At 52.9% G+C, this 23,408-nt stretch overlaps 1 protein-coding gene across 3 annotated transcripts; it reads right to left on the bottom strand.

Moving 5' to 3' along the window:
• Positions 1-1,394: 1,394 nt before the first annotated feature.
• On the bottom strand, positions 1,395-23,116 carry Zdhhc18 (zDHHC palmitoyltransferase 18). Of its 3 annotated transcripts, XM_090335487.1 has the most exons (10): positions 22,757-23,116; positions 16,433-16,593; positions 10,157-10,306; positions 8,492-8,629; positions 8,348-8,396; positions 7,819-7,921; positions 5,450-5,562; positions 4,437-4,536; positions 2,428-2,504; positions 1,395-1,962 (listed from the first exon to the last, which is right to left on the bottom strand). In XM_090335487.1, exons 1-9 carry the CDS (start codon positions 23,062-23,064, stop codon positions 2,463-2,465), a joined length of 1,164 nt encoding a protein of 387 aa, XP_090191613.1. In that variant the 5' UTR covers positions 23,065-23,116; the 3' UTR covers positions 1,395-1,962; positions 2,428-2,462. The 3 variants fall into 3 exon arrangements, with proteins under 3 accessions (XP_090191613.1, XP_090191612.1, XP_090191614.1); XM_090335486.1 differs by having other exon boundaries at positions 1,395-2,504; XM_090335488.1 differs by lacking the exons at positions 1,395-1,962; positions 2,428-2,504 and having other exon boundaries at positions 2,850-4,536; positions 22,757-23,114.
• Between the last annotated feature and the right edge of the window lie 292 nt (positions 23,117-23,408).

Consider the following 23,408-nt stretch of genomic DNA (forward strand, 5'->3'; position numbering starts at 1 on the left):
AGGACTTGTTAAGAATAGCTTAGAAAAAATTACAGCTAGCCTAGAAAAGCGAAAAAGAGAAAGGGAAAAACAAGAATCTTGGTATCAAAATTGGTTCTCCACATCTCCCTGGCTATCAACTCTTTTACCCTCCCTCTTGGGCCCCCTTGTGGGACTTCTCCTCCTAATTTCTTTTGGCCCTTGGGCTTTTCAGCGCCTTACGCGATTTATAAAAAATCAAATTGATTCTGCCTTTTCCAAAAACTCAATCTCGGTGCATTATCATCGCTTAGAGGCTCAGGATGACCCTGTAGGGTCCGAAACAAGCACTCCCGAAAGAGGGCTCCAGTTTCATACACTTCTTGGCTGATAAACCCCAAGCGGCTAGAGAGCATCCAATGACGGGATTATTATGGAGCTTACCCTGGGTGGCACAACATACAGAGGCCGTCGAGGCCGGCTCAACAAGGCATGTTGCCAGGAGTAAGGGTCCCTCCATATAGCCTAAGACAGGGTGTTCTCTCCACCTATAAAGACCTTGTTCTTTAAAGGAAAGGGGGAATTGTCAGAGACCAAGGAGTTAAACGGAACGAAGCAAAGACCCTCTAGCCTTGAGCAAATCGCATCTGGTTGAGTCATCTGCACAAAATACTTCTTGGAATAACCGCAGGTGGTTGCTTGGGTTAGCACAACGGCCAAAAGAACAGCCTGACCCACCCCTAACCTTGAGACTTCTCCTTCTTGTTATCACAAAAACTCTCCATTCCCCCCCCCTCTATACTCCCTTCCTTACACTCAGGGTATATAAACCCTGCTTTACTTTTAATAAATGAGACCTTGACGCGACTCAGATTGTCTCTGTCTTTCTTTATGCGCCTGGTCTCCTTCCTCTCTTTCCCCCATTGGTTTTCTTCTTTCAGGAGGTGCCTCTTCGAGCCGCACGAATAGCTGAACCCGCGGGTCGGGAGAGCAACTGAGAGAGGGGTGTGAGCCCTCCACTGGAGTTAAAGCCTGTCTCAGCCTAGGCTGGGCCTTTCTGAGTTCAGAGGTCAGCTAAGGCTTGCCAGTCTCTGTCAAACGGGACAGAGCAGAGGCTGCTGGCAGCTTTTCCCACGTTCCTCCCAGACTCGTCTTCAAAGCAACGATGCCCAGCATTGACCAGCTGCAGCAAAGCTAGGAAGTGGTTCTTCTGCAGACCCCACTGGCCCCACCCACAGACCCCAAAGGAAAAAGTGACACCACACAATCAAAAAGGTATGGCAAGAGGGGACTCTTTATTTTGATTATAAAAGGTCACAGGACAGCAAACAAGCAGCCCCCAGGCCTGGGCGCAGCTGATTTTCCCAGGTGTGGGCAAAGTTCCCTTAGGTCCTTGGGGGAACGTGATACTGTACAGCCCTCAGTGCCAGGGGCAAAGGATATGGGCTCCCTCCTTGCACCCGACCCACTGGGCCAAAAGGGTGTGGGAACTGAAGCCCGGGGAGCTGGTTGTGCTTGGAACAGTCACCGAACTTGTTCAGCAGCGTCACGGGCATCCCAGCTGGCTCCTGTAGAAACCTGCTCAGCGTGGCTATGGCTCTGCCTGGTTTTTTTTTTTTTGGGGGGGGAGGTCGGGCTGGGGGGACAGTAAGGCAAGATTCCTGAAGATTCTTGACACCTCACAAACCCGGGGAGGGCACGTGGGGGAGGCCGGGAGGAGAGTTTCAGCATAGTAGTACAGCATTGTGCTGAGAGCTGCATAATGGCTTTCTAGGCTCTGGCCAGCATGGAGTAGGGGTGGGGTAGAGGCCAGCCCCTGCCTCCATGGGGGCGCTAGAGAGCACACATGTGGGACAGGCTGAGGGGCAGACCCTGTAGGCACAGATGGTGGCAGACGGGCACAGGCTAGGCAGGTGGAGGTGCTGAGGGCCTGGCTCCCTCCATACCACCCCTGGAGAGGCAGCGCGCACCGATCCTCAGGAAGTCCTTAAGCCCCTGCACACACTGGAGATCCCAGGTGGGTCAGCAGAGGAGGAGAAGAGAGAGAGTTAGCAGGATAAGAGGGGCCTGTGCTGGAGACTGGGGCTGCCATGACACCTGGCTCTCCCCCAGAGAAGGGCTAGGGCGCAGGCAGCAGGCAACAAAGCGAGAAGACAGGCAGGTGAGAAAGCAAGCTCAGCAGGGACAGAAAGCCAGGACACACAGGCGGTGTTCAGGACTGGGACCCAGCACCCCAGGAACCATTAGATCAGGCCGGGGCCTGGGGGTGCCCTCCTCCTACCCGGGCCGTCACCTTCTCTTCCCGCAGACAGCTGCTCTGCCTTCTGTCTGGGGGAGAGCCCCGGGCCCCATTATCACCAGCACGCACCACACCACACACCAGACAGATGGAGAGGCTCCATGGGGTCGGTGAGACATGCGATGATGATGATGATGGCTGAGCAGCCGACAGGCAAGACAGGCGCTTACCAGCTAACCCTCTGCAAAGAGGCCTGCTAGCTCCCTCAGGCTGTGCAGGAGATGGCAAAGTCCTGACAGGTGTCCTCCTGGGGGAGATACCGGAGAGTGGCCAGCATTACGAGTGCGGGCCGGGCTACCCACGCAGGGCTGTGGCCCCAAGGCTCCGGCTCTCCAAGTGGAATCCGTGTCCCCAGCACTTGCTCAGCAGAGCCCTCACTGGGACCAGGGTAGACAGTGAGCGAGGACAGGGAAGGGGTGAAGAGGACGGGGTGACCTGGCCAGGGCCGGTCTCCCTCTGGCCCAGCTCGGCTAGGGGAGCTGTGGACACTGCTGGGCACTGTGCCCTCTGGGAGCTCCTGTGAAAGAGCCCAGGTTTGCCAGCTGGGGCCTCAGCAAAGGAAAAGAAAACAAAAACCAAACCAAAGCAAATCAACTCTTAAAAACAAAAGTTTTATTACAAGCAGGAACAAAGAATACTGGCTTAAATAAAAGGCAAAAAAACAAAAAGATCCCCCTTCTTGAGCCAGCTTCCTCTCCACCGCCCAGGGTCACTGCAGCACAGCCCAGAGCCCTATGGCTGGGTGAAGCCGTTTCTCTCTAGGAGGGCAAGGTGCACACTTCCCGTGTCACTTCCAAGGCCCGGGGAGGGGGCCGGGCTGACTTCTCCAGCTACCATGAAAAACAGGACCCAGAGGGACAGGCCTGTCCTTAGAGCTTCTGGCTCACACTTGGGCCAAGCTTCACTCCCCTCCTGGCCTATCCCATTCCTTCCTTCCTCTGCCCTGGATGTCAGTCCCAGGTGGCAGAAACTCCTTATCTGGAAGCAGGTCCCAAGGCAGTGGTCTGGGGGGGGGGGGCAGGTGGTGTGGAGGATGGCAGCCGCGCCCCAGAGCCACCACCCCACCCATCCCATCGGGCTCAGCCTGTCTGGGCAGGCCTTGGCTGGAAGCCTCATCTGGGGCCTGGGTGGCGACAGGGAGGGGTGGCAGAGTCCCCAGTCACCGACTGTCTAAAGTCCACGGAGGAAGGGAAAAGGAAGAGAGCGGGGCTGAGCTCCAAGGGAGCCCTGACTGCCCCGACCCTGCGGTTTGGGCTGCTCCCGAACCCAAGCAGGTTTAGGGAAGGGGACAGCCTGGGGAGGAGCACAGGGGCACACGTGAACACATGCATGTGTGCACACACGCACACTCTCTTTCACACACGCTCATACACAACCAGAAGGTCTCCTATAAGAAACTTATTAAACCCAACTGGCCTTCTGATAACCCTGCACCTGGCACTATGCAGAGAGCAACTGGCTCTTCCATTTCAAAAAGGCTATGTAGAAAAGAGGTCTATAAAATTGTGCAAAATACCCAGCAGTGATAAACCCGTTTCAAGTATTGGCGGCGGGAGCGCAGCCTGCTCGTCCCCAGCACAGACTTGGGGATGGGGCGGCAGAGGGGTCCAGGGCCCCCGGAGTAGTGAGGGTGGGGGCACTAGGCCTTTCTCACAGAAGCTGAGGTTCTGGGTGGCTGTCGGGCCCAGCTTCCCAACTCAGCCCACCCCTGCCATCCCCTGACGGAACCCCAGCTCTAATCCTATTGACCATTTCTACCCAACCCCTCCCCACCAAACCACCAAATGCCCAAAGAGCGCAGGGCCCCAAACCAAAGCAGCTGTCTAGGCCTCGACTGCTGGGGCCCGTGGTGCCGTTCTCAGCCAGGAGGCCTTGCCTGGGCACAGGCAGGGACTTTCCGTGTCCCCTCCATGGCCTCCAGAGGTTCTGGCTCTCCTGTCACTGATTAGCTGGGGGACCCTAGGGCCCAAGGCTGTGGGAACCTGGGTTTGGGCAGCAGAGGGTACAGCCACGGAACAGTTCGGGGAAAGCCACGCAGGGTGGGAAATAAATACGAACAGACTCCTGTCTCTGGCAGCTCTGCTTCCCTGGGATGGCATGGGGTCCCAGCAGGTGGGTGCAGCGGGGACACAGGCCAGCAGGTGGCAGTACGGAGCTGCGATCAGGGATGGCCTCCTACCATGCTGGTGTCCGGCTTGGCGCCACGGGCTGGCTCGTCACTTCGGATGGGTGAGGGGAACATAACATCTGACTGCACGAATCCCCTCCGGTCGATCAGGCTTCCAAAACACAAAAACAAGACACATGAGGGCTAGGCCCAACACAGAGCTCCAGGCTCTCTGTATCTGGGGCTCCTGACCTGGAAAGCCTCCCTGTCTTCTGGCACATGGCTTTTGTCAGCCAACCCAATTTATTCATTGTTAGTTCAAAACAAAGCATGTGTCTGGCTGTGAAGTCAGGCGACGGGGAAGGGGGAAGCAAGGTTGGACAGGCATTTAGGAGACATGACAATCTTACTCTCCCCCCACCCCCAGGCAGGAGATGACTGTGTGGACATACTGTCCCAGCAGTGGCCACTGAGACTTCACTCCCATTCTGGAGCACTGGCGCCCCCTGGTGTCAGAATGGCAGTAAACTTCTAGAAGGGATGAACTATCAACATTCTCTTCTGCCAGGAGAGGTCGTTGGGTAGTCTACCCACTCTTGCCTGAAACCCACCACTAAAGCATGGCTATAACTATCAGTATAACTGATCACAATATCAAATCCTAATTTTTTTTTGTGGATTGTGGGGCTTGAAGTTAGCCTGGGCGTTGTCCCTGAATTCTTCAGCTCTTCAGCTACCGCCCTACCCTTGAGCCAAGTCCTACTTCCTGTTTTCTAGAGGTTAACTAGAGATAAGAGTCTCAGGTCCTTTTGCGCCTGGGCTGGCCTTGAACCTTGATCCTCAGATCTCAACCTCCTGAGTAGCTAGGATTATAGGTGCGGGCCACTATGCCCCACTCAAATCCTAATATTTTATGCTTATTTTCTACAACGAGCACATAAAGAAAAATGACAACCTTTCACAGCATTTCCTTGCATGACAAATGATGGGTCATTATCAGGGGACTGTGGACAGAGGATGCTGGTGGGATTGGCAGAGGTCTGCTGAGGTCCAAGGTCTTCCAGGCAGTGACCTCTCTGGCTTACCTGGGTGGCAGGGGGCCACAGAGCACAGCACAACAGTTGGTGATAATACTTCTATGGCTGTAGGGGTTGACGGAGGCCTCACCACCCCTCTTGCTGGACCATGAGCCTTTGATCTACAAGCAGGAAGAAACACTGTTATTTCCTCTTATTTAACTACTTTGCTGGTAATGAAGTTTGAACTTAAGGCCTCAAGTTTTCTTGGCTTACTTATTTGCTTTCACTGGCACTCTACAATTGAGCCACTCTCTACAATCTGGCTTGCGCGCGCGTGTGCCAATCCTAGGGCCGGGCACTGTCCCTGAAGTTTTTTTTGCTCAAGGTTAGCGCTCTTGGAGATGAGAGACTCATAGGCTCTGAGCTGGTTTCAAAATACAATCTCACATCTCAGCCTTCTGAGTAGCTAGGATGACAAGTATGAGTCATCAGTGCATGGCATTAAAAAAAAAGGGAGCTGGGAGTTTTGCCTGTTGGTAAAGTGCTTGCCTAGCATGCATGAAAACCCACGTTCAATTTCTCAGTACCACATACATAGAAAAAGCCGGAAGTGGTGCTGAGGCTCACGTGGTAGAGTTCTAGCCTTTAGAAAGTCCAAGGACAGTGCTCAGGCCCTGAGCTCAAGCCCAGGACTGGCAAAAAAAAAAAAAAGAAAGAAAGCCCAAAGACAGTGCTCAGGCCCTGAATTCAAGCCCCATGACTGGCCAAAAAAAAAAGGTATAGATCAAACCTAGGGAGGGCCTGTGCATGCCACGTACCACTAGTGTTTGAAGTCCTCCCCATCGTCTGCACTGCCGTTCCAGGCGTGGAGGGCAGGCATGCTATCACTGAGAAGCACCCCTCGCCACTTCCTATTTCTTTTCTCTTCTGGGAGGGCAGCTGAGAGGCCAGGGATGTCTGGCCAGTTCCAAAACTCTTCTGGGTGGATTGATGGGAGAAACATGTCTTAGACATGCATTCACCAGAGATGTGGAGGACTGCTGGATGTGGGGGACCATAACAAAGATCAGGAGGCTCCACAACAGGATAGAAGACAGAATCAAAGAGGAGTCTCCAAAGGGAAGCTCAGGAGGGGTTGGAGGCATGGCTCAGGTGGTAGAGCACCAGCCACAGAACAAAAGTATCGGACGGGAAAAAAAAAAAAAAAGAAGGAAGTTTGTGGGTGAATGGCCCTTCTCTGGCTGGCCAGGAAGGAGAATGGCATCGAAAACACAGGACTAGGACAGAGCTGGCTGTGAACCGTGGCCCTGCACTCACTGGCTAGATCACATGTCCAAATCTGTTCCTCATTTGAACAGGGATAACTACACTACACTAATTCTCAAAGAGCACAGATGGAGCATGAGATGAAAAATGTCATGGTCCATCTTAGTCCCATGAGTCCGCTCTGGAGGTGCTGAGTGGGGTAGAAGTCAAGTCCCACAAACACAGAAGTTTGTACCCTGGCTGTGTCTTACGCCCATTGTTGCTTAAGCTCTGCAAATATCCTGCATAGTCAGCATCTAGGAAACCAACTCTCAAGATACAATGGCTGATGTCATTCCTGCTCTTACCAATTCCAGCACATGATACCCTGTCATGGGTGCTGAGTCCCCCCGCCCCCCGCATTGACAGGCTGAAGTTACTGGGGTTTTTTGGGGGGTGGGGGGTTGGCTATGGAGCTTGAACCCAGGGCCTGAGCACTTTTTGCTCAAGGCTAGTGCTCTACAACTTTAAGGTACAATACCACTTTCTATTTTCTAGTGGCTAACTGGAGATAAGAGTCTCTGGAGGACTCTTCTGTCTGGCTAGCTTTGAGTCACAATCCTTAGATCTAAGCCTCCTGAGCAGCTAGGATTACAGGCCCGAGCCACTAGCCCCCAGATAGGGAACGTATTTTCTGTTGGATGATGGGGCTGGGTACATTGGCTGCTTGGTCACCGGGGTGCTCCCTAGAGCCCCCTGTGCCATCCTCTCAATAAGGATGCTGCTGGGTGCTCTGGTCACAGCTCTGCTGCCTACAGGTGGCGCTATGATCACAAAGCGTAACCATGACGTCTGGGCTAACCCTGGCCCTGCTCCTTCTCAGCTCTGTGAATGTGGGCCCCAACCCTCAGCCGTCCAAGGGAGAATACACACTCCTGCTCCTGCCTCCGGCTTGGGCTTGGCAAAAGGCCTCAGAGATGAAGGGAACAGAAAGAAGTGGAGTGGCACTGGCTGGTATTGGCTCATCGTGGAGTTTTGAGAAAAGCAACTTGGGGGTCTCAAGGGCCTGTGCTGGGGGGCTGAGGGGACCCTCTACTGGATCTCTCAGGGCCAGGCCAGGCACACTGGCAGGCTCGACTCCTCTATACCCCTGCTGCCAGGGCTCCCTCGGCCCGCATGGCCTTACTCACGTCTTCATTAGTGGTCAGGTTTGAGGCGACAAGGTAAGTGTGAAACCCTGAGAGGCCCAGGATGGACCAGATGGAGAAGAAGCAGATCACCAACTCCAGCACAGTGGCGCAGTCAAGGACACACAGCAGTGGAGGGACGCTCAGCCCTTCTCACCCAGCCTTCCCGGGGACGTCTCCCGGGGCCACTGACAAGATGGGGGCCTGCCTGTGGCCCAATCACCACTCTTCAGCAGGATCCCCAGGAGCAAGACAAGATCAGGGCAATGACGGCAGAGGGAAGTGAGGACTGTAACACAGTCGCGGGCCCGGCTCGGGGCAGGGAGCATGGCTGCTGGTGGGACATGCTTTCCCCCAGGCCCCCAAGACAAGGACAGAGCTTCCTCCGAGCTCTGCTCCATGAGGCCCCATTTAGGACTAGCTCGAGCCTGGGCATGAACAGAAGCAGCTGGTATACAGTGGGCAGACATGGACTCTCTCTGTGAAGGAGCCTAGGTTTCCACCAGAGAACCCACTCGTGGACAAAGGATATCTTGCTGGTGTCTCCTTCAAAGCAGAGAGGAAGTTGCTTTTCTGAGAGCCTGGAAAGAATTGGGAGAGGGGCAGTGAGCCTTGCCCCTTGGTCTGGATGGGCGTGCTGGCCAGCTCCCCCGCACCCCGTCCTTCCTCAACTCACGCAGGGTCAGGTGGGTGACCACGCAGGCGAAGATGAAGGCCGTGAGGAAGGAGAGGGAGAGAATGAATGCGTAGAAGAAGCGATAGTTGCGTTTTCCCACACAGTTGCCCACCCAGGGGCAGTGGTGATCGAACCGCTCTGGAAAGGGAAAGGAGGGGGCAGGTTAGCGCTGGTCTGGTCTGCAGCCAGCACAGGTGGCTAGAGGTCTGCTGCCATGGCCGGGGTTCCCCTATCCACTCCCCCTCCACACTGATCTCATCTCTTCTGCTTATTGTGCACAGGCCCTGCCCTCGTGCTGACATCCTCACCTCTCTCCCCACTCAACAGAACCTCCTTCACATCTCAGCCTTAAGGAGTCTTAGGCCCCCAAGCCAGAAGTGGTGCTGTGGATCGGACACTAGCCTTGAGCAAAAAGTATCCCAAGACAGTGCCCAGGTACTGAGTTCAAGGCACAGGACTGGAAAAAAATAAATAAATAATAAATCTTAGGCCCCAGAATGGCTGGGGCACCTACTTAACCACCCTATTTCTCCCGGTTAGCAGTGCTCTGTCTAGGTCGATCTGTATATTTATAATGACTGGATTGGCCTCTGCTCGATTGTGGGCATGAGGTTGCTGTGAAACCCTGGGTCCAACACTGTGCAGCCATACAAAGACCCACACAAGTACTTGTCAAGCTGGGTGTGGTGGCTCACGCCTGTAATCCTAGCTACTCAGGAGGCTGAGATCTGAGGACCGTAGTTCAAAGTCAGTCTGGGCACTAAAGTCTGTGAGGCTCTTATCTCCAATTAATAACCAGAAAACAGGAAGTGGCACTGTGGCTCCAGGGGTAAGGTGGTAGCCTTGAGCTGATGTGCTCAGGGACAGTGCCCAGGCCCAAGTTCCAACCCCACAATCCACACACACACACACAAAAAAGTATTTGTCTGATCACATGCACTGCTGCAATGTAAATCACAGGCAGAGCTGAGCTCATCCAGGTCCCGGAGGTGGGGCACGCCCAGAGGGTGAGGAAAAGTCCTGTGGGAATGGGGGTCACAGGCCCGTTGCAGGCTTCCTGCCAGGGTGAGTGTCCTTGCCGGAGATGGGTGGGGCAGACTCTAGGGGATAGGTGTCACCCACTGCGCTGCTCCTGTTCTGGGAGTTCCCCCTGTGCTCTTGTTCAGGGTGTGCTGAGCTGGCACGGTGAGGTCACTGCTCTGAGAACTGTGCACTGTCACCATGGCTCAGCTCACCTGGGACCTTACTTAGCACCTCTTACAACACCCTCCCAGGGGACCTCCCTGGGTCTCAATGGGAGCTGTGTGGCCTCTGGGAAGCAGGGCAAGGGGACAAGACCAGCACTGACTGCAGTGTAGATCAGGAACCAGCTTCTGGTCCTGGTTCTATCCTCCCCACTCCACAGCACCAGATTGTCACCCCTTCCCAACCCTGGGAATCAGACCAAAGTCCACAGCACAGCAGCTGGGGGCGGGGAGGGGAGGGGCGCCTGAGTCACTGGCACGGCTGGACCAGTGGATCCCGGATGGAGCCAAGATGCCATTTGCTCATTCTCAGTCAAGGCAAGTGTGGGTGAAGCAGACTTTTTGCCTGGCCCTGGTTATTTCACCCACTGTCCCTCTAGCCAAGACTGCCACCCCATGGAGCCCTAAGGCTCCCACTCACCCACACAGTTGTCGCAGACGCTGCAGTGGGAGGTCCGCGGTGGCCGGAACATCTTGCAGGTGAAGCAGTACTTGAGCTTCACCATCTGTCCGTTGATCAGCACCTCTCGTGTCCGAGGGGGCGGCCGGTACGTGGAGCTGCCTGTATTGTCTGAACGTGGGAAGAGGGAAAGGTGAGGGGAGCGAGTGGGTGTGTGCACCTCCCTGGCCTACTGTAGTGACAAACATTAAGAGCTACTTGGGGCTGAAGTATGGTTCAGGTAGTGGAGTTCCAGCCAGTGAGTAAAAGCATTAGATACCAGGATCAAGTCCTAGTCTTGGCAAAAAATAAAAATAAAAAAGCTACCACTAGGTACTGAGGCCTTCTGTGTGCCAGCCTGGGCTCTACTTCACCAACTGTTCAAATACCCCAGTCTACCCTTGGGCTTCTTAGGCCACAGAGGACTGAAGACCTCAGAGCAGTGGCCCCTTCCCACACTAAAGTCTGGATGACCCAGCGTGGGGGACGTCCACCACTGGTCCAGCGACTCCTCAGAGCCTGCCAACGTGCCAGCCCCTAGAGGCAGGGCCAGAAAATCAGTAGGGCAAACAGCCCATTCTCACACTGCTAACCACCAGACAGACTTCCAGTCTGATGTTTCTCTATAACCTTGACCGTGACGTGAAAGTAAGCATCTGAGCAGTTCCTCTTCAAAACAGGATGCGTGGTAAAGGGCAGGCGGTTTTGAGGCCAGTGAACAGACTGAAAACCTGCTTTTGTCATTGCTGTGTGTGAGCCCCGTTTTCTCCCTCTCAAACAGGACTCAGTGCATTGAGGCAAGTTCTGCACTGCTCAACTACACTGCCAGCCCTCAGACACACTTCCCAGGTTGTTCAAGGCCCTCTATTTGTTTCTAATCGTCCTTCTCCTCTATCTTCCCCACCTCATTCTTCCCCTGACAAGTCTTTCTGCCCCACTCTCTCTAAGCCCCCTTCCTACTCCCTGCTCACCAGCACTGACTCAAACCCATCGTAGAAGCAGGGCCAGTGGCTCACTCCTGTAATCCTAGCTATTCAGGAGGCTGAGATCTGAGGATCGCAGTTCAAAGCTAGTTCAAACACTAAAGTCTATGAGACTTATCTCCAATTAACTACCCAGACACCGGAAGTGGTGCTGTGGCTCCAGTGGTAGGGCAGTAGCCTTGAGCTGAAGAGCTCAGGGGCAGCACCCAGGCCCAGAGTTCAAGCCCCAGACTGATGACAACAAAACAAAACAAAACACCCAACATAGATTCCAACAGTTGCTATGGCTCCTCACGCGCCTTACAGTTGCACAGATCACACATATGGACAGATGCGAGGTAAGCACCTCCTAGTGGTTGTCAGCAAGAGGGCACTGGGGGTGAATCCTGGCAGGATTCAGGAGCTCCTTACACCTCTCTGAGCCTCTGGGCACACAGCTAGATTCACGAGAGCAACTGACTTTGGTCCTGATCAACACTTCAAGTTGTGTTCTGCCAGTGAGCAGAACTGGCTCCTTCCAAAGCTGCTGGTGCTGTTCTGAACAGAACACCAAATCCCATACCACTCCCCAGCCCAGCTCTGGCCACCTGTCCTCTGCTGACTGACAGGCTTTGGACCTAGCGAGGAAACTCCCAATCATTTACTGAACATTGGGGTCAAATCACTTAACTTCTCCATTCATCTGGTAAAAAACAAAAAACAAAAGCCAGGCACTGGTAGTTTATATTTGTAATCCTAGCTATTCAAGAGGCTGAGATCTGAGAATCATGGCTCAAAGTCAGTCTGGGCAGATAAGTTTGTGATACTCATATCTCCAATTAACCACCAAAAAGCTAGAAGTGGAGCTGGGGTTCAAGGGTTAATGCCCAGGCCCTGAGTTCAAGCTCCAGGATCAGTACAAAAACAAAATATAAACAAAATCAATCCATCTCAGAGAAATGCTGATCAGGAGTTAGAAATATACCATGTGAGTTTAGCCAAGTGTCCAACACCTAACAAGAGTTTATTATAGGCTGATTACTGCTAATCTGAAATGCTTAGGACCAAAAGTGCTTTGGATTTCCAATTTGTGATCTTGGAACATTTATACACACATACATAATAAAATACCTGAAGGATAAAGCTAAACATGAAATTCATGTGTGAAAAAACAAATATATATATATTTTTGCCAGTCCCAGGGCTTTCTCAAGGCTAGAGCTCTGCCACTGGAGCCATAGTACCACTTCCAGTGGTACAAGGAATTCAACCCGGGTCTTCATGCATGCTAGGCAAGCACTCTACCACTAGGCCAAACCCCCAACCCCACTTTTTTTTTTTTTTTTTTTTTTCCCAGTCCTGGGCTTGGGCTCAGGGCTTGAACACTGTCCCTGGATTTTCTCAAGGCTAGAGCTCTACCACTTGAGCCACAGCACCACTTCCGGCTTTTTGCTACGTATGTGGTACCAAGGAATCGAACCCCGGTCTTCGTGTATGCTAGGCAAGCACTCTATCACTAGGCCAAACTCCTGGCCCTCCAACCCCACTTTTTAATTTTTTTTTAACCAATAAACATTTTGCTCTCTGCCATAAAAAAAAAAAAAAAGAGGAAGTGGCTCTGTGGCTCAAAGTGGTAGTGTGCTAGCCTTGAGCTGAAGAAACAGGAACAGTACCCAGGTCCAGAGTTCAAACCCCATGAGAGACCCTCCCCCCCAAAAAATACAAAGGGGAATAGTGGGCTGGAGGACTGGAGGAATGAGACTGGGTCAAGAAATCAAAAAGAGTGCCAGGTGAAGTGGTTCACACCTGTAATCCCAGCTACTCAGGAGACTGAAATATGAGGATTATGGTTCAAAGCCAGTCCTAGCACTAAAGATTGGCACTCTAGACCCCATAATCAAGAAAAGAAAAGAAATCAAGTGACTTTTTGTTGTTGGTGGTGGTCACGGTACTTGGACTCTGGGTCAGGGTGTTGACCCTGAACTCTTCAGCTCAAGGCTAACACCCTGCCGCGTGTGCCACAGTGCCACTTCCAGTTTTCTAGTGGTTAATTGGAGATAAGAGTCTCAGGAACTTTAGTGGCTGAGCTGGCTTTGAACCTTGATTCTCAGATCTCAGCTTCCAGAGTAGCTAGGATTACAGGCATGTACCACCACACCCAGCAAAAGGAGTGACTATTAAATGGGTATAGGTGCACATGCCTGAAATCCCAGCACTCAGCAGGCTGAGGCAGGAGGATGTGAGATCCAGCCCACCAAGGAGACCTAGGCTGAAATAGAAACAAAAAGAAGTGGTGATTACCAGGGAGAAGAATGAGGTGGGTCTCACCACTGGGAGAGGAGCCTTGAGTAGACACAGAACAGAGCAGGCAACATCAGAGGGACCTTGACCAACCTGGGAACTCCCCAGTCTTGGAGGAAAAAGGCTTCTGCAGGGCCACCCCACAGGGGGTTTCCTGTCCTCACGCACAAAGCAACATTGAGTCACGGGATGAGACATTCTTCCTTTTTCAATTCTCTTTCCAGCCTTTAACTGGAGCAAGCAGAAAGTCTCAACTCCTAATACCATTATCCTGTGACCTGTCCTCACCTCCCAGTGACTTCTCCTGGGAACAGTGACTACCAGAAAATCCATCATGCTGTGGTTTCTGCTTCTATGATTATCTTCTATTCAGAGCAAGTGAATCTGGTCTGACACTTACCGGGGTGGCATACATTTTCCTTTTAAAACACAGTCATGCATGGCCTAAGGATAGGGTCATAGTCTGAGAAATGTGTCATTATGTCACTTGTGCAATCGTAAGAGTGTACTACACACACTATAGATGGGTTGTCTATAAACTTTGACCCACATTATGTGCTCTGTAACTGCTCATCCTTCCCATTATCTCCCAAGGTCTGATTTACCCTGTGGCCGCTCAGGCATTATACCTTGTACTGCCCTGTACCGGCTAACCACTTGAGGCAGGGTGGCAGCGCCATGTGGGGAACACCCCTACATGTGTGGGGAACACCCCTACATGCAAGAGCCACGGAGCTTCACCAGGAGAGTCTGAGGATCACAGCCTTCCCTCATTTCTCCATCCACAGCTCTAAAGCCTTCCATACCCAGATGTCCACATAGCAACTCGGTGAACAAGATACTGGAGCCCAGGCCCTCATAGCTGTGTGGAAAAGACAATCCCCTAATGTCCATCTTGGGGCCCAGGGGCCTTGAGGGAGGAGAAAGAGCTGGAGGAGACAGGATGAGGACACAATGCTGTGGCTGCTGCTGTCCCTTCAGATCCAAGATTGCGTGCTTGGTGTCTGCATTGGCACACCTGGTTACCAGGGTAGTAACCCTCAGCAGACGGCAGGCAGATGTGTGGGGATGATCAGTGGACAGCCCTGGACATACGCTCAAACACAAGGATTACTGCTGTCATTCTTACCCCAGCGGCTCACAGGACACCAGACCTCTGAGGGGCTGAGCTGGACAATAATCTTGCCTCATGATTAGCCCTGACCCGAAGCGGAGGAGATGCCACTGAGCCGCCTCAGCCAGGTGGCCCAGCCAGGTTAGAACAAGGGACACTGGAGGCGCTGAATCAGGACGGCCCATGGCCACTCAAGGGGAAAGAAGCAGCTATGGGTGCAGCCAGACAGAAGAAGGGGACAAAGCACAGAACCTAGAGAATACCCTCTCCCCACCGCCTGTCCCGAGCTGCCCCAGAGAATGAAATGATTTCCAGTGATAGATGCTGACATTTACAGGCCACTAGATCTCTTGAGGGCCAGCTGGGCATTTGAAAGCCTGCATGAATGCCACCCTCATAGGGGAAGGAACCAACCACCAACAGGAAACCTTCAGAGTACACAAGCATCCACGTCACTTCTCAGCAGGAAGGAGCGAGGGTGGAGCCAGCTAAGATGAAGGTCCCAGCCCCAGGAAGGAGCTCCCCAGAGGAAAGTGCAAGCAGTCTGGGAGGAATCAAGGGCTGCCTGGGGGAGGGGGCCTGGAGCACAGGTTCTTTTTAGTCACACAGCCTTCTGGCTGGCCTTGCAACCCACCCAGCTGTCCCCATGCCTTTACAGATACCGGGCTTCCTACCACACTATTCTGGCTTCATAGGCTTCTAGGGCCTTCCCTGACCCAATCAAAGCCAGCCCAAACCCCATACCTACTGCACCCCTTCTCACATGCCCAGCTCCTCATCTCTGCAGGCCTGGGCTTCTGCCCAGATGCCATTTTCTTCTCAGGATGCCCCTGCTTTAAATTCTCCAGGGTTTTTGTTTTTGTTTTTGGTACCAGTATTGGGATTTAAAGTCAGGGCCTGGGCACTGTCTCTTAGCTTTTTGTTCAAGGTTGGCACTCTACCACTTGAATCATAGCTTCACTGATGGCTTTTTGGTAGTTAACTGGAGATAGGAATTGACACTTTACTGCCCAGTCTGGCTTGGAACCTTGATCCTAGATCTCAGTCCTCGGGCTTGAACTCAATGCCTGTGCTCCGTCCCTGAGCTTCTTTTGCTCAAGGCTAGCACTCACTCTACCATTTGAGCCACAGTGCCATTTCTGGCCTTTTCTGTTTACGTAGACTGATTAAACAAACCCAGGGCTTCAGGCACGCTAGGCAAGCACTCTACCACTAAGCCACATTCCCAGCCCCTCAGCTTCTTGAATAGCTAGGAATCTAGCTGTGTGCCACTAGAGCCTGGCTAAAATTCTCCAGCTCTTGTCTACCCTCTCTGCTTTCTTAGACATTTCATTACCTGTTTGTTTACTGCCTTTTCCTCCCCAGCATGCTGCCTCTGGACAGAGATTACTGTTAGCTTCATTGCTATCTATCACTAGCATTTAGGAAAGTTCCTGGCCCACAGCATCAGTAAAAGCCTGGTGAGTGAATGAGTAAGTGTGTATAAATGTTTAAGAGCAGACTGCCTACATCATATTCCAGATGTTAGACTATTCCCTAAACTTCTCCATCTTTCATTGAAGACAATCAGTAAAGGGAGGACAACAGTCCACACCTCATGGGATTATTGGGGAGGGGGTCTATAAGACTGCACAGAGAGTTTAAAAGTGCCTGCCCCACTAAAAGCACTTGGTTCCAGGCTGGCTTCCAGAGCCTTTTCTGGCTAGCACTTCCTGCTAACTTACTTGCCCCCTAGTTTATCACCTATTTCCCTCTCCCAGTGTCAGTGTTCACTCCAGCCTGCCTGGCTCACCACTCCATCTCTAGTTCCTAGCAAGGGGGTGGAAGAGAACTTGGGGCGTTTATGGGGTGGGGAAGCCTAGCTTCCAGAGAAGGCCTCACCAATCTGTTTCTCCAGGGCGGCAGCTTCGCACACGGTGGCCCGGGGCAGGATCCCCGGATCTGTGAAGCTGGTCTGCAGCAGGCAGCTCATGACGAAGAAGAAGAGGACAGCAGCGATGACGGGAATGGCCAAGGTCAGATTGTGGGCCAGGTAGGGACAACTGGAAGGAGAGGCGGAGGGTCAGCACACATAACCGGAAGTACTTATTCTGGGGTCCAGCCTGGCCTGGGGCAGGGGCTCGCTCTACTTCAGGGAAATACTTTTCTCCTTGCACATACAAGAGCAAGGATCCTATACCTTACAGACCTGATCAACACATCCCACAAATCTGTTTTTGGGTTGTTTTGGGTTTTTGTTGCTGGTGGTGGTGATACCAGGGATTGAACTCAGGGCCTTCCACTTGAGCCACACCTTGTTTGTTTCTTTTTTCTTCTTTCAGCATTTTGGAGATAGAATCTCTTGGACTTTTTCTGCCAGAGCTGGCTTTGAACCTTGACCTTCTGATCTCAGCCTCCTGAGGAGGTAGGGTTATAGGTGTGATGAGCTTCTATCTCCTTGGAGCTTTCTTCCTTTTTTTTTTTTTTTTGCCAGTCCTGGGGCTTGAACTCAGAGCCTGAGCACTGTCTTTGGGCTTTCTCAAGGCTAGATCTCTACCACTTGAGCCACAGCACAACTTCCAGCTTTTTCTATGTATGTGGTACTAGGAATTGAACCCGGGTCTTCATACATGCTAGGCAATCACTCCACCACTAGGCCAAACTCCCGGCCCCTCCCTCCCTCCCTCTACCCCTCCCTCCCTCCCTCTCCCTCTTCCTTTTTCTCCCCTTGGTCGTTGGGCTTCAACCCTGGGCCTGAGCTTTTCAATTCAAGGCTGGCAATCTACTACTACACTGAACAACAGTGCCACTTTAAAGCCTCTTAGTGGTTAGTTAGAGATAAGAATGTCATGTACTTCTGTGTCCAGGCTGGCTTTGAACCATGATCTTCAGATCTCAGCCTCCCGAGTAGCTAGGATTACAGGTGTGAGCCACCGTGCCCCGTCCCAGCACTTTTTTATGCATGCCAGTCAGTACTGAAATTTTAACTTACAGCTTCATGCTTTTGCTCCTTTTGTTTTGTTTTTTTTTTCATCTTCAAGGCTGGCACTCTACACTTTAGTCACAACTCCACCCCAGCTTTTTGCTGTTTAACTGTACTTTTCTGTCCTGGCTGGCTTTGAACTGGGACTTCTGATCTCAGCCTCCTGAGTAGCTATGATTACAGATGTGAGCTATCAACACCCTGCTCAGATCTCAACACTTTTAACCCTGAACTCAGCTGCAGCCTCAGAAACCTAGTAAGCACACTGCTCCAGATAGCCATGACTAATGAGGTGTACCGTCCCTGAAGTGGCTGGTCCAGGGCAATGTTGTTCACGTGCCCATTTAGTCACACCCTCCACAAATATTTACGGAATGCTTTGTACCAAGTAATACTTTTTAATAAGCAGCAGAAACAAGGGCTGTGAATAAGAGCCCTTCTGGTCTAGTGGAGAAGAGAGACTTGCCACACAGGTGATGTGTGCGCTGCAGGGAGGGGAGGGTGGAACAGGCAAGGCTCTCAGAGGGATATAATAGTGAAGCAGAACCCACAAGAATGAGTAGAGAACCTAATCAGGAGGCTGAAAGCTGAGGACTGTGGTTCAAAGCTGAGGCAGGGGGACTGGGAGTTTGGCTAAGTAGTAGAGTGCTTGCCTAGCATGCACAAAGACCCAGATTCGATTCCTCCATACCACATAGATAGGAAAAAGCCAGAAGTGGTGCTATGGCTCAAATGGCAGAGCTCTAGCTTTGAGAAAGCCAAAGAGTTCGAGGCCCAAGACTGGAAAAAAAAAAACAAAAACAAAAAACTAAGACAGGAAAGGCCGTAAGATTCTTATTTCCAAATCACCAATTAAAGCTGAAAATGGAGTTATGGCTGGAGAGAAAGTGCACTAGCTTTGAACCAAATAGCTCAGGAACAGCACCCAGACCCTGAGTTCAAGCCCCAGGCGCAGTAGACACACACATGCACGCATGTATGCACACGCCCCCCCCCACATTAACCGCTTATCTGTTGATGTGCCGTCTCTCTCCGAAAATGAAGAACTTCTCTGAAGTGCAGCAGCATCTCTAGTTCACCTTACATTCCCAGCACACTACAGACCTGGCTCCAGAAGATATCCAGTAACTAACAGTTAAATCAATCAACAGTGGTTCTCTCCTGCCACAAGAAATAAAATAGCTACTAGTTTTTAGTTTGTAGTGCTGTCACTCAAACCTAAGACCTATGCATGCTAGGTAAATATTGTAACATAGTTATGATCCTCAGTCTTGACAGCATTGTCTTTTTTAATTGATTCACTGATTGCCAGTTCTAGGGCTTGAACTCTAAGCCTTCTGCTCTCATTTTGGATGATGCTTTACAATATGAAACACACCTCCAGCACAGTATTTTGCTGATACACTGGAGACGGTCTTTCTCAGACTCTTCTGCCAGGCTGGTTTCAAATCACAGTTCTCCAGGTCTCAGCTTTCTAAGTAGCTAGGATAATAGGAATGAGCCACTGACACCCAGTTACTAATAGCTTTGAAGAGTTACTATGTGCCAGATAGACACTGCTCTAATTAGTAAGTTATTAATAATAGCTGAACAACACAAGTCTGTGCATTTCACAGTCTCATCAAATCTTTACTAGGACCATTGAAAAGCTATGTTCCACCCTTTTTTTTTTTTTTTTTGCCAGTCCTGGGCTTGAGCTAAGGGCCTGAGCACTGTCCTTGGACTTTCTCAAGGCTAGAGCTCTACCACTTGAGCCTCAGCACCACTTCTGGCTTTTTTTCTATGTCTATGGTACTGAGGAATTGAACCCGCGTCTTTGTGCATGCTAGGCAAGCACTCTACCACTAGGCCAAACTCCCAGCCAATGTTCAACCCTTTATAGACAAGTTTTAAACTAATGTTCAGAGAAATTAAGAAAGCTGCCCAAGCTGAGTGCTGGTGGCTCAGTCCTGTAATCCTGGCTACTCAGGAGGCTGAGATCTGAGGGTCTCAGTTCAAAGTCAGCCTGAATATGAAAGTCCATGAGATTCTTATCTCTGATTAACCACCAGAAAACCGAAGTGGTTCTGTGGCTCAAAGGGATAGGACACTAACCTTAAACTGAAGAGCTCAAGGACAACACTCAAGCCCAGAATCCAAGCCTGACCAAAAAAAAAAAAGCAGCAGCAGCAGCAAAAGCCAGGCATGGTAGCTCACCCCTGTGGTCCTAGCTACTCAGGAGGCTGAGATGTAAGGATTGTGGTTCAAAGCCAGCCCAGGCACTAAACTCAGTGAGATACTTATCTCTAATTAAGCTCTAGAAACCAGGAAGTGGGGCTGTGGCTCAAGGGGTAGGGTGGTAGCCTTGAGATGAAGAGCTTAGGGACAGTGCCTTGGCCTAGAGTTCAAGCCCCATGAGCAACAAAAAGAAAAGAAAAGAAAACTGCCCCAGGTTATACAGCTCAGGAGTGCTAAGGGACTGGAGCCAGGTCTGACTTTGAAGCCTGTGCTATATGAACCACTGCCCTGGGCCACTTCCTACACAGAGCTGCATGGGGTTGGAGAAGCTGCTTGGGAGATGGTTAGGAGGCAGCCAGGATTGCAGGAGCTGATGCAGAAGCAAGAGCCAGGCCTATAGGCATCTGCACACTGCTCAGCAGATGTGTGGCTTCCAGAGAGGGCTAAGGCCATGTACCTCCACCCCAGGTACAACCCTCAAATAGAATTAGTCAAGCTCTCAGTGTCACTTACATGGCAACTCACTCTGTTCACTCACAGCCAGATTCCTTCCAAGGGAGACAGAGACTTGAAATGTAAGACTTACACAGTCTTTAGGAAACACCAATACTAGTTTCCTGATTTCCCAGAAGGATGCCAGGTCCCACAGTCAGATTCCAGGTCAGTGACAGACTAGGGTATCTGGGCTCTCAGCAAGTGACTGTTCATTAACTTGCATTTGCTGTGTGGAGCCACATACCAGACACTGGTTCTAGAAGAGAACAATAAATACTCCACTCTCATGGACAAGGACAAGTATTAAACTACTGTAAACTACTGTCTACACATAGTACCGATGGCTGAAAGAGTGAAAAGAGAGTGAGGGTATTCCAAACAGTGGGATGGCCCACAGTACGTGAGCATGCAGGCCAATGTGGGGGAGATGGGCTGTGAGGCACAGCAGGAGACTCAGGAAGAAAAGAACAAAAAGGGAGTTGAAGCTAGCTGCTGGTGACTCATGCCTGTAATCCCAGCTGCTCAGGAAAATGAGGTTCAAAGCTAGCCCAGGCAGGAAAGTATGTGAGATTCTTATCTTCAATAAATTACCCAAAAAGCTGGGAGTGGAATTGTGGCTCAAGTGGTAGAGCACTATCCTTGAGCAAAGGAACTCAGGGACAGTACCCAGGCCCTAAGGTCAAACCTAGAACTGGCACAAAAAAAGGTGGAGGGGAGGGAGGAGCTGAGACAAGAGGAAGTCTAGTATCAGAACTCTGGCTCTTACTGGGAGAGAGAACAGGGGAAGAATGAAAGGGGTGGGGGCTGGGAGTGTGGCCTAGTGTTAAAGAGTGCCTGCCTAACATGCACAAAGCCCTGGGTTCCATTCCTCAAACCCAGAATTCCTCAATTCCACTTACACAGAAAAAGCCAGAAGTGATGTTATGGCTCAAATGGTAGAGCGCTAGCCTTGAGAAATCCCAAGGACAGTTCAAACCCCAGGACAGCAAAACAAAAACAAACAAAAAGAATGAAAGGGGAGCTCTGGCTGCTATGTGGGGCGCAGGGCAGAAGCTGAAAGCTCTGATAGGAAGCCTGGACCTTCCACAGTTCACTAAACCACAGGAGGAAAGACAGGACCCAGACATATACCCTTACCAGAACAACAGGCTAGTGGAAGGAGGAAGTCCCTCAACAGGGCTTGTTCAAACTCAGGTGAGCTCCAAGTGGGAACACCACACTTGGGGAAGCGAAGAGAAGAGACAAGGTCCGTCCGGGCCCAGTTACCCAGTGAGAACACCCACTCTAGCCAGAGGCCCTGCTTCTGAACTGACCCCAACTCACACTACAGTGCCACAGGGCGCACAACAGAGCTCCAGCCCTCTCCACTCCCCCATTCTACAAAAGGCACAGTGTAGTCACAGGAACAGGTAGAGCAAGGACCACAGGACAGGCTGGAGCAACCGAGCTTCTGCTTGTAAATCATCCCAAACTTTTCACCTCGCCTGACTTAGGACAGGCAGAGCACTTGGTGCAAAGGCAAAAAGAAGAAGGTGATAGGAAATCATCTTGCTTACAGAGGAAGCAAGGGCTGCAGATACAAGGCCTGGTGAGGTATCCTGTGGCAGCCTCCCCACAGCCATGTGTCCTCAGGGAGTGCTTTTTGGTGACACAAGTACTAACTAGCAACCAATATCAACTGCTAGTCACCGAGCCAAAAGCTGGCATGTGTCATCTGGTAACCAGCTTCTTGACAACCCTGGGGGTGAGTATTCTTAAAGGCCCAGGGTTCTGAGAGGTGGCTGGCCTGAGGTCACACATTTGGTGTGTGGTGGGGCTGGGATCCACGCCAAATCTGCTGTCTCCAGAGAAGGAACTCTTAAGTGCATTGTATAATAAAGGAAGAGAGGGCTGGGAGGGCCAGGAGGGAAGGGCCCCCAGGGTGGGTGTGCATGAGTGGGAGCGTTTTGCAAGATATATGGCAGGTGGCTTCTGCTGGAGGATGGGGTGCAAACTTGTCATGCACATAGGTGGCCTGGGTAAGTGGGTGAGCACCCATTGTTCCATCCATGGGACCCACAGGAGTCAATCGGGCCTGTTACATGAAGGCACCGTGCACAAGCCAGAAGGGGGCAGGCGGGAAGAAGCCAGGAGTGGAGGGGCCGGGGAACTGCAGAAACTAAGTGCTGGAGAGAGAAGGGGAGGTCTCCGAGGCCCAAAGCTGCTTGGAGAAGTCTAAGGGTGGGTGGAGGGGGCTGGAGGGGGGCAAGGAGGGGAGTCTGAGAGGAGCCAGGGCCCGGCCGAAAGCCCGGGGGACGCCCAGGATGCACACGGGCAAAGCGTGTTGGAACTTAGAAGTTGTGGAGGGGAGGGTGGGGAGAGGAGGGCGCACTTGGGGTGAGGAAGCGGTGGTCCAGGATGGAGGGAGGCGGGGCGCGGAGGGCCCCGGTCTCCCGCGGACGTGGGCCGAGGCAGGGCCGGGCAGAGCAGAGGCCGGGGAGCCGAGGAGAGGGGCGGGGGCCGGGCGCGGGGAGCGCGGGGCTGGGACTCACTCGAAGACGAAGAAGAGGACGGTGGTGCTGAGGATGAGCAGCAGCGTGAGCGCGAAGACGCCGCCGTGGCCGGCCAGCATGAGGCGGCCGCCGCAGTAGAAGCGGTTGCGGCCCGGGAACACCTCCCACTTGCGCCGGGGGCGGCGGCCTAGGCTCCCGCTGGCGCTCCAGCGCGTCCCCGCGGGCGCGGGGGGCGAGGGGCCGGAGCCCGGGGCGGGGGGCGCGGCGGGGCCGGGGAGGCGCGCCCCGGGGGAGGCGGGCGGCGGGGCGGCCCCGGGGCTGATCTGCTGGTACTCGCAGTCCTTCATGCGGCCGGCGCGGGCCTCGGCTCCGCGCCCCGCGGGCCGGCCGTACGCCGCCGGGGCCGGGGCCGGGCCGAGCGGCGGCGGCGGAGGCGGCAGCCAGGCAGCGCGCGCGGCGCCGGCGGCGGCCTCGCTCCCTCCCGGGCTCGGCTCTCGCTAGCCCGCCGGCTGGGGGCGGCCCCGCCCGGCCCCGCGCCGCCCCGCCCCGCGCCCGGCCTCCCGCCGCAGCGCCCCCTCCGCCCGGACCCGGGATGGCGCCGAGCGCGCCCGGAGCGGCCTGGAGCTCCCCCCGCGTCTGCGGGGCGCCCGCGGACGGCCAGGCCCCGCGTCGCGAGCGCACACTTGGTCTT

The sequence above is a fragment of the Megascapheus bottae genome, chromosome 6 (assembly GCF_031878675.1).
Source record: "Megascapheus bottae isolate mThoBot1 chromosome 6, mThoBot2.hap1, whole genome shotgun sequence".
NCBI classification, from domain to species: Eukaryota; Metazoa; Chordata; class Mammalia; order Rodentia; family Geomyidae; genus Megascapheus; species Megascapheus bottae.